Consider the following 10,415-nt stretch of genomic DNA (forward strand, 5'->3'; position numbering starts at 1 on the left):
CCAGGAATGTCCAGTGAGCAGTATGTGAGTCGTGTGATGCTGCTGTTGTTACCCCATCCATTTAAATCAGGGTGAAATTAAAATGGATGGAGGACATTATTCCCTTTGCCAAACAGATCATGGGACCATGTGCTTGGTAAACTGAGCTTAGTGTCCTCCTGGTCCATCACGGCATTTTCATCCCCACTTCTAGCTTTCAGCCGGGTATTTAGGTCTAAAAACAGGGACACTGATTTCTGGTTCCTCGCCATGTATTTTAAATAGTCCCTAAGCGGCTGTGAGTGCAAGTCCACAGCCGAAATACCACAACAATAATCATCAAACGACCCCAAAAACTCTATTTGTTTGAGCCTCCTCTGAAAGCTCTCGAGATAAGCCATCTTCCTTTAGAGCCACGGGTGCACTGACCCAAATCGGCGCCGTCTGAAGCGATGGGTTGGCATGGGACTGGAGGATGCCACCTGAGGATGCTGTGCGTGTGCATGGGGCGTAATCACCCCAATCAAGACTTTACAGTGAGGTTAAGCCAAGACCCCTGCGTTAATCCTCCACAACAGTTCTGATCAGCATATGCTGTCGGAGTAATCACTTGGAGTGTATTAATCTTTAAGCAATTAGGTGGAGAAGAGTAATGCCTCACGAGGAGGCTAATGAAGGCTCGGAAAAGTTTTCTTTTATGATTTGGAGTCAGTTTTTTCTCATGTACTCACCATTCAGTCCGTTGGGGATGCTTCTGTGATGGTGTGGCGCAGACAGGTCATCCATGGACCTCCTCATGGTGGGGCCCAGCTTATTATTCTCTGAGGGCTTGTGTATGTGGTTGTGATTGTGGTGATCCGGACTCCCAGCACTGCCGGTACTGGACGTGCTGCTGCCGTCCCCAACATCCCTGACCGTACCGGTGCCGCCGTTCAGGTTGGTCAGACTGGACTGGCTGTCTATGGAGCTCCTGGAGCCCGCTCCGTTCCTCTCCTCGTCCAGCATGAGGATAATCTCCTTCAGTTCAGAGTTCTCCCTCAGCACGCTCTCCTGGTTGGCCTCCAGCTCCTTCAGCTTCATCATGTAGGTCCCCACCTCCTTCCACATGGCGCTGGCTGTGTAGCGGCCGAACCGCTGCCACTCCCGGGACAGCTTCTTGCCCTTCTGCCGGTCGTCGTCCAGGAAGCAGCAGAGCTCCCGCAGCTCGTGGTTGTCGTCCTGCAGCTTCTGGTTGATCTCCTTCAGGCTGCGGATCTCGTGGAGGTGCACCTGCAGCCGCCGGTTGATGTCCTTCATCATGTTGCCGTGCTCGATCATCAAGTTCATCTTCTCCCCGTCAATCCTCCTCAGCTTCCGGAGCAGCTCGTCCTTGCTGCAGCGCAGCAGCTCGTCGTCCGTCAGCTGGCCCAGGTCATCCTTCGGCCCCTCGGACGGATTTTTAGCCATGACTGTTTGGCTGAGTCCCAGTACGCGTTTCTTCAGTGGTTACAAATAATCAACAGTTTAAAAAAAAAAATAAAAAATCACACTCAACCCAACCTCAGTTGTGGGATCGTGTTAAAATACGAATGCATTGTCCAGAATATATACATAAAAAAATAAAAATAAAAGATCGTTTTGATCTCCAAATTAATCAAAAGGAAAATATTAATGCGACGCTACGGCAACGCGAGGAAAAATCCGTGTGGAGAAATGTGCAAAACAAGTGCTCGTACTCACATTCCGTCAAAATGTTCATTGATTTGCACAGATTTCCGCGGCAGGTCCGCGTCCCGTCAGCTCGGCACAGCGCGTCCCGTCGCCGTGCGCACCGCGCGCGCTGGACATCCCTCCATCCAAGTGATGGAAAACACGCCGAAAAAAGAAAGAAAAAAAAAACACTCCAGTATTCGACAGAATCTCTTTTTCAAAAAAAAAAACCTTTGTTGAAGTCCACGCGCAGTCGACGCAGGCTTACTTGTTGTTGGTGTCGGCCGTGCACGCGGCGGCGTGATGGAGGCTCTCCGGGGATAAACCTCTTTGCGTTATAGCGGCGGCGGACTCGCGGCTCAGTCCTTCTCTCCCACCCAGCCTGCTTCGGAATTACACCCCCTCCCCTCCACCTTCCTCCACCCCCTCCTCCTCCTCCTCCTCCTTGTCCAAACACTCGGGTTTGAAATCATTCAAGAGGATTTGGTCCGAGACGGCCAATCAAGACGCGCGAGCGCGGAGCGGGCAGCAGGTAGATGAGCAGCGCAGGCTCGGCCCACTTAAAGGAACAGCGCAGGAAACAGCCAAAAAAAGACACATTTATTCTCAAAATTTCACAACAGAGCACCTATTCTCACTGCTGTATAAAGAAATCAGTCATACTCATTCATTTGATAATATCCTATAAATCGAATGTGACTTTTGGAAAAGCGCATTAAATAGATCACAAGAAAAAAATAACTTTAACAGAAGAAATTCTGTAAGCTGCAACTCTATTTACTCTGAATGTATTTATCTAAGTGGAAGGTCTAGAAACAAGTAAGCAACTCGTGGCTTGAGTGTGTACAATGTCAGAAAATTTGTAAACAGGTGCTTTGGATATTTCTCAATGAGGTTACAGCGCCCTCGTGTGGAAATTATGCGCAATGATCAGGAAAAAACTGAAATAGTTGTTTAATTGATTCATTTATGTATTTTAAAGGACAAGAAAAAAATTATGCCGAATATGCTATTTATTATGTTAAATAGTGATCATTTTTAATAAACATGTTATTACTACCATTTACAGCAGGACTCTCAATTACATTTTAATTCAGGGGACACATAAAGTTTGAGTTTTTCCTGAGAGGGTCAGACCGGTAAAATCATGCAAAAATTATCTTTAAATTATTTTTGTTTAAGTTTTTCTTTGGTATAGTACAGTGTATTCATGATGAAAATGTCTATGTTTTTGCAAAACCAAACAGCTGCAACCGAAAATTACTACAATCTCAACATGAAGCCAATTTTAATGATACCTACTGGTGCAGAATACAGTGAAATAAAAAACTAAAATAAAATAAAGTCCTCTTATAGCTTTTAAAAACTCACCTTGATATCTCAGCTCAGGTCTCAGTGTTGCGTTGTGCCTGCTACTCTTAGGATTTCTTTTTTTAAAATCAATATTTTCTTGGAAAGTTTTAAATTTTTTCACCCACACCCCTAACCTACAGAATATAAAATATTTCCTGATAGAAAGCATTGTTTATTAAAAAAAAGGACAAAGCTGGAAATTCCAAGTATCCAAACTGCTTCAAATGTGGCCCAAAATTACAGGAATTTAGGATTTAAAAAATGTCCTCACACTGATGAGTCTAAATCTGAAGGTCTTTCTATTTGGATTTTTCCTAAATTTTTCTCCCATATTCTAAAAACCTGTGCTTGAGGTTGACTGGTCACTCTCAGTCACTCTAAATGTATTTACACTTTTAAGTTCTGCTACGTGATAGACAGAATGAAGAAAACTGTTTGTATATTGGATATACTACCTTGTTGTAACAGTTTTTTTCAGAGATGAAGCGATCTTTGACAACGGTTGTTTTACGTTCTAAAGAAAGTCAGAGTAAAAGTTACAGAGTGTATGGCCAGTCCTGGTCTGACCTCACAGCTGGGACACACCAGTATGTTAAACACCCCCCCCCACACACACACACACACACACACACACACACATCTCCAAATGAAGAGTGTAACCTCCAATCTGGGCTCAGCTGACACACACAGAAATAATGCTGTAAATAATACATACATATGATCAGACATGGCATTTTTGATCAGTTTATTTAGCGTAAACATCAGGATTACAGGCACAAAGTTCATCAGTGGTTTTCAATAAAGAGTCAAAACATTAAATTCAGAGTAAGAAAACATGTGCAATTTATACATGATAGATATTATTGATGGATTTTATTTTAATGAAATCTTGATTTGAAACCCATATTATGAAAACATGTTATTTGACTTATATGAGATTTTAGGAACTAGCAGAGGCAGAAAATCAGCTTTTGAAAAGTGAGATACTCTTTGCAACCCTACAACTCAATTTTACGGAATGTTAAGTAAATTTGTTTAAAGGCACAGAACTGCATGAAGTGTTATTTCTTGTACTTCCTGTGTGTGACGGTGCACACCACTCCGCTCTTCGGCCTGAGCGTGCCGGCGTTCAAGATGTCGAAGGTCTGTCCCGGGACCAGGTCGAAGTCGAACCTTTGGAGGAGTTTGGCCATCACTACCTTGGCCTCCATCTGAAAACACCATCATAAAGCGCTCGATCAACTCCAGTCATTAATCTTTGCTGCGGCTTGATGTGTTTTTATGAGTTGATTTGGCCACGCCCACCTGAGCGAAGTTCATTCCCAGGCATGAGCGTGGTCCGAGGGAGAACGGGTAGTAGCAGTAGTACGGCCTTTAAAAGCACATCAAAATTAAAAAGTTTTTCCTTTGACTTTGATTACCGGTTCATGGAACATCATACTGAGGGAAAACGCTGCTTACTTGGGAGCGTCTGGGTGAAATCTGTCGGGATCAAACTTCAGTGGGTCCTTGAAAAATTTGTCCATCCTTGAAGCCACATAGCTGCTGAACTGAAAAGCAAACCACACAAATTGTTTGTAAGGCACTTTACTGGGTCTGTTTAAACTTGCTGTGTATCAGATAACTTTGGCCTCTCTCGCTACTTTCACACTGCTGATTTGGAAAATGTAGAGCTGCCTGGAAAAAACACAACCACAGCCACTCGGGTTTTTTTTTGTTGGTTGTTGTCATCATTATTATTATTGGGGTGGGGTGGCGGAGGGTGCAGTGGTGTCAGTGTTGTGGTGGCGGTGATGGTGATAGTTGTAATGGTGATTGTTGTTGTTACTATTGTTGTTGTTATTGTTATTGTTGTTGTTATTGTTGTTCCTATTGTTATTATTGTTGTTACTGTTGTTGTTGTTCCTATTGTTGTTATCATTTTGGTTGTTATATTGTTGTTGACTTTCTTGTTGTAGCTGCTGCAGCTGTCACTGTCATTGATGGTCATGATGCTTGGGTTTGTTGCCTCCACCGCCACTGCTGATATCCTTGCTGTTGCTATTCATTTGTTTTTGCTTTGCAAATTTACTTGTTGATTTACTTTTTGCATTTTTATTATTTATTTATTTTTTGTTTGTATGTTTCCTTGGTGGCAGAGCTCTGTTGCTGTTATTACTGTTGTTTTGATGATTGGCTGTTGTTTTCCTTACAATTGTTTGTATATGTATTTATTTCTCTGTATTGTGCACATGTGTGAACGTATGCGGGTATGAATATGTATGTATATCTTTATGTATATTTATAGATGTAAAAAAGGGGTGGACCGTATATGTTTTTCAGGTTATGCACACACACACACCACCTGGAACGGAGCTGACGCTAGCAGGAGTAGCATTCTCCCAGCTGAAGCCACTTTCCACGTTTATCTTCTCATGTCAGTTTGTGGAGAAGGAAAGAGGATTTTCATTTTGATTCTGCGGGTCGGTTTCAGTGTGGAGCTTTCTGTGTGTGCGTGTGGGTTTCCTCTCGGTTCACTGTTCTCCTCCCACGGTCCAGAAACACTGGAGATGTGCTGCTACCAGCATCAGAGGTCATTTCAGGTCCTCGTAGCCAATGAAATGTCCTAGGGTTTAGAATAACCCTGATATCATCTAAAATGCTATATCTCTGAGTTCTGGCTACATGTTTATGGCTTTGGAGATGTAAAAATAACACCAATGACCAGGAGAGGGCCTTATACCACCCACAAATAAATTAGAAGAACACACCTAGATATAACCACAAGGTATCCGTTACTGGAAGCTACAGCAGGTTCAGACACACAAACCATCAGCTTTCAAATGAGACTCACAATATACGTGAGGCCTCCAGGGACTTTAATTCCATTGATGACTTTGTCTTCCAAAACTTCACGGGACGTTCTTGGAGCCGTCGCGTACAATCTGAGAGTCTCTTTCAGCACCTGGGAAAGGTCAAGGTTGAAATTATTCAATAGAAATAGACTAGTAGAGCACAGTGGAGCAGAATTTCACAGACCTGTGTGAGATAGGTCAGCTTCCCCAGGTCTTCATAACTCAGGTCCTGCTTCATCCCAATGACTTCATCTACCTCAGCCTTCACTCTAGAGAACAGAAAGAATAACTGAAAAACTGACTGGCTTGTTTACTGGTTGTATCATCGGTCCTTGCTAACTCTTACTTCTCCAGGACGTCAGGATTACGTCCAAGCTCCATGATGCAAAAGGCCAGCTGACTGGCTGTCGTTTCTTGTCCTGCAACATCAGCAAATTAAACAAAAAAAGCTCATCAGAATGTGCTGTAATGGGACTTTTTTAATCACAGTGAAATCAATCCTGAATAAAAACATAAAAATAAAAATAAAAATTTGAAACAAATCTTATCAATATTATATGAAATAAAACTCCACATACAGAGAGCAAATATCCATTTTAACAAAGGGATCAAAACTTTTGGTGCCAAGAAATATCAATATTTCATCCAAACACTTTTCCAAAGAATGGATGTATGTTTTTCTTCATATTGATCCATATGTAATTGTATTTGCAGTATTTATCAGAGCAAAACATACCTGCAATAAAAAATGAAACGAAGTTGTCCAACATAATCTCCTCATCCTCTTGAGTAGTGTTTTCTTTTGGAATAAAAAAAAAAGCAAATGTTTAGATGAACACTCTATAAATCACATCACAGACATATTTAAATCATCATGAGATGTATGTGAACTTCAGGGACCAGAACCTTTGTCAAAGCATTTGATGATCTGCGTGAGGATGTCCTTGGGGGGATCTTCGCCGTTTCGCATGGCCAGCCTCCTTTCATTGATCCACTGAGCTCCGGTTGTGCGCAGCAGCCGGCACGCTTTTCTCACCTCGCTAACAAATGGCCAGTTCACTGGATTGTACTGGAAACACAGATGGAACATGAGATGCTACACTGTTAAGAAGGTTCCACTGAACATGTTTTGGTATAAGTTGTGGCCAATTGGCTTAGATCTGCCTGCAGATACAGGAGGATCAACTATCAAGAAAATGACATTTAATGCTCATGATGCCTTCAATATGATTGATCTGCCAATCAGCACACCTTTACCCATCACCCACTGTGTTGAACGATTGAAGTTTGAGGTTCAGCAGCATGTTGAAACCAGGTAACCTAAAAAATATTCACATTTATCAGTATTGTGAAGAACCTCAATCCTCCAACTCCCAGCTTTTCATGGAAGAAAGGATGACAAATCAGAAGAAAGAAAGGCAGGTATGAAGAAAAGATTGAGGGCAAAAAAGACAAAGAAAGAAGGAAAGAAGTCTTGAAGAAACCTTTATTCAAAACACAAAATTCTGTAAAAAAACGATAACCTGTCCATTATCGAAAATGTGAAAGAAAGGTTGACAATCCCACAGCATGAAACCAGAAGAGAAGAGATCAGTCAATAAATCAATGCAGTCACACCCGACAGTTAATGTTTCATGACAAAAGCCTTTCCCTCCCTGTGATACCACAGGCCATGCCCAATTCTCCAACAGTGAATTAAAACCACCCAGGTGAATTCATGTGGCCCCCCGCAGACAGACGGATTGTTACAGTGAAGTAATACCTGAAAGAAATTATCCCTGAAGTTGAACATCATCCCTTTCAAACACGTCTCGATGGCTTTTGGAAACGGTGAACTATTATTCAGGAGGTTTAAATCCACACCGAAAGCAACCTGAATGGAACCAAAGAAGAAAGTAAAGGTACACACTGACAGCTACACCAGACCGGTAGGTGATTTGTTCAGGAATGTTGGACGAGAGCTTCTGTAGCCGGAAAACAGACAGTGACCTTTGAGATAATGTCGAGGGTGACACAGTTGATGAGGCTGTGCATTGTGGCGGTAGTTTTACTATCAGCCATCTCCGAAAGTTTATTCATCAGTTTCTCTGCCTGCTCATTGAAGGTGCCCATCAGTCCTCTCAAATACCTGGAGGAAATGGCACTTTAAGACTGAATTTCCAGAACATACCAACGAAACGAACAAAACATAATGACAAAAACAGTTCACACAATATAAACAGGATCAACATGATTCTAAACATACAGATGCTCTGTTCGGTCTTCTTGGAGTTACTCACACGCTGCTGAATGCAGGATCCATGATCCGCCGCTGTTTATACCACAGATTATGATCAACGGCTGTTACCAGGCCGTTTCCTAAGAACCTTGACAAGGGACAGGCGAGAATAAAAAAAGTGAATGACCACAGGAGTCGTCTAGTCACATGCATCACACAGACACATCAGAAAGCTGCTGTGTCTGAAAAACATGCACCCACTTTAAAAACAATGCCAGAGGAAGGTATCAAGACAAGGTAATGAGCCAAATGGGTCAGTTGTGTCCCCTTTTGATCAGTTTAAAGAAAGACAGAAGACCCTCAGGTTGACTTTTTCGTTGAAATTGAGGATGAGGAGTGGAATGACATCTGGCTATCTGCCTAATTGTTTTCCTACGAACCGAGCAAAAGAACAGACAGACATGTCTTCTCCAAGGGAAACTGTTTTCATTTCAGCAAGATATCAAAAAAACTTTGCATCTTTCTGGGGTTTCATCTGTAGCATGTTGTGGCATATCCACAAATATGGGCGAGAAGGCATCCACAAACTCTACTTTCTCTGAGGCTTTTACAACAGGAAAAAACAGAAAATCTGACAATCCCATCACTCACCTTTCACCAAACAGCTTGAAGGCTCTGCTGTGGAGGAAATTGTCTTTCAGATACTTTGGGGACATCAAGACTTCCTGGATTGAATGACATTTAAGAAATTTTTGATTGAACAAATTTACCAAGAGATATCCGTTGGAAAAGATTAAAAACTGGGACTCGTGTCAGGAAGGCACTTCTGAGCACTTTTACACAGTTTTTCTTGCGTAATGATTGCATGAGAAGTGTTTACCTTGGTTGTCTCTGGACAGTAGACACACACGAAAACGATATGGACTAAATTTATTCTGTAAACAGGTCCATATGTCTCAGCCCTGTGAATGAAATCAACAGTAAAACAAACATCCAATACAGTACGCTTCAAGTGCACCTGGTACAAAATCTACAATAGCGCAGTGATTCATTACCATCAAAATATTACATATGTCCAATCATTGGAGTTGACTCTTGTAATACATTTCCTGGTGTGATGCTGGAACACAAAATCAGAACTCACAAATACAATGCACTCAGTCAAAGATAAGAAGGAGCATTGCCTTTTCAGAGAAAGCCAGAGGAGTAATGGAGCAGAAATCACTGTTTGTCATTCCCTGCACACTTGTTTTGCCTTATGTGAACTACTCTGCGCAGGTTCGGAGGAGCGTATTAAAACAGTATAACGCTATTAATATTGAAACAACAACAAAAAAGTTCAATTCAATAGGAAACATCAGGAAAGCGGTGCACTGGTATGAACCTGGTTTAACCATTAAAATTTCCATTTACCATTCCAGAAACTTGTCGTGAATATTTCCGTTCTTTTTCATGATCCTCATAAATGTCTGAGTGTGTCCCGAGAAGAAGCTGTCCGGAGAAAAGCAGTTAAAGTCAGCTGAATTGTTGCGTTGAGCCGTGTTTGCGGCGCCCCGGGGGGGTTTACCTGTCCCTCGGCGGTCCGGGGATGTGGTCATACTTCATGTGGGAGCGTTTGATGTACAGGCAATAACCCAGGAATGCCACGAAAAGCAGGGCGAGCACAACCAGGAGCAGGTTCAAAAGCGCCATGTCGGCCGATCGCTTCACCAAAACTGCAACACTTTTGCTGCAGGCAGTCCGCAAAGATGTGGTTGCTCAACGCAGACTGACCAAACTGCTTTGCAAACATTTCCGCAGTGTGCGCTTTTATAAGTTTCCTTCAAAGGATTTTTCTCGCGATGTCGTGGCACAGCGCAGGCTCCATAGCTCAGTGGTTAGAGCACTGGTCTTGTAAACCAGGCTTGGCTCTGAACATCTTATTGTCTTTTATCTTATTTATTGCCGTTTGATCTTTCACCTCAACAGGAAACACAGACCTGCAGGCTTTGTGAATTTACAAAATGTCTTTGTAACCACAATCTAACAGCCACACTGACTTACAATCACAAGTTTGCTGATTTAATTGTTTTCTGTTTATAGGAACAAACCCTTCTATACTTCCTTGATTTCTTCTTTTCTTTTTAACCTTGCAATAAAAAATATCGTCACAACTGAATTTATTTATTTTTAATTTCCACGATTGACTCAATAAATAATGATAATAATAATATGAATAATATTATAATAATAATAATGATCAGGATCATAATAGCAGCCTATTAATAATTTACATCATGGTTTGCCTCTTTCTTCTGATTATTTCTGCTGTGGGACAGATTCAGTTGTGTTGTAGTCCAGAG

At 42.0% G+C, this 10,415-nt stretch overlaps 2 protein-coding genes across 6 annotated transcripts in view; both read right to left on the reverse strand.

Annotated features, from left to right (window-relative positions):
• ccdc85cb (coiled-coil domain containing 85C, b) overlaps nt 1-2,143 on the reverse strand; it is a 44,921-nt gene extending 42,778 nt beyond the window's left edge. For 2 of the 4 annotated variants that reach the window (XM_030109640.1, XM_030109639.1), the window contains exon 1: nt 711-2,143. In XM_030109640.1, coding sequence (XP_029965500.1) covers nt 711-1,425 — 715 coding nt within the window. In that variant the 5' untranslated portion in view covers nt 1,426-2,143. The remainder of the gene's footprint in view (nt 1-710) is intronic. The other 2 variants (XM_030109642.1, XM_030109641.1) reach the window with 1 other exon arrangement.
• Nucleotides 2,144-3,780: 1,637 nt separating this feature from the next.
• On the reverse strand, nt 3,781-10,415 carry LOC115401450 (cholesterol 24-hydroxylase-like). Of its 2 annotated transcripts, XM_030109637.1 has the most exons (15): nt 9,641-10,415; nt 9,487-9,564; nt 8,954-9,035; nt 8,725-8,798; nt 8,135-8,221; nt 7,845-7,983; nt 7,618-7,728; nt 6,762-6,924; nt 6,592-6,654; nt 6,202-6,274; nt 6,040-6,124; nt 5,855-5,965; nt 4,483-4,571; nt 4,327-4,393; nt 3,781-4,232 (listed from the first exon to the last, which is right to left on the reverse strand). In XM_030109637.1, the coding sequence occupies exons 1-15, from the start codon at nt 9,763-9,765 to the stop codon at nt 4,083-4,085; spliced, it is 1,497 nt and encodes a 498-aa protein (XP_029965497.1). In that variant the 5' UTR covers nt 9,766-10,415; the 3' UTR covers nt 3,781-4,082. The 2 variants fall into 2 exon arrangements, with proteins under 2 accessions (XP_029965497.1, XP_029965498.1); XM_030109638.1 differs by lacking the exons at nt 9,487-9,564; nt 9,641-10,415 and adding an exon at nt 9,129-9,437.

Source organism: Salarias fasciatus, chromosome 15 (genome assembly GCF_902148845.1).
Source record: "Salarias fasciatus chromosome 15, fSalaFa1.1, whole genome shotgun sequence".
In the NCBI taxonomy this organism is placed as follows: domain Eukaryota; kingdom Metazoa; phylum Chordata; class Actinopteri; order Blenniiformes; family Blenniidae; genus Salarias; species Salarias fasciatus.

Coding starts and splice junctions, on each gene's coding strand:
- LOC115401450 (XM_030109637.1), bottom strand. CDS start 9,765: ATGGCGCTTTTGAACCTGCTCCTGGTTGTGCTCGCCCTGCTTTTCGTG. Junction 9,036..9,486: donor CACGACAAGTTTCTGGAATG/GTAAATGGAAAT, acceptor TTTCATTCACAG/GGCTGAGACATATGGACCTG. Junction 8,222..8,724: donor TTCAAGCTGTTTGGTGAAAG/GTGAGTGATGGG, acceptor TCCCTTGTCAAG/GTTCTTAGGAAACGGCCTGG.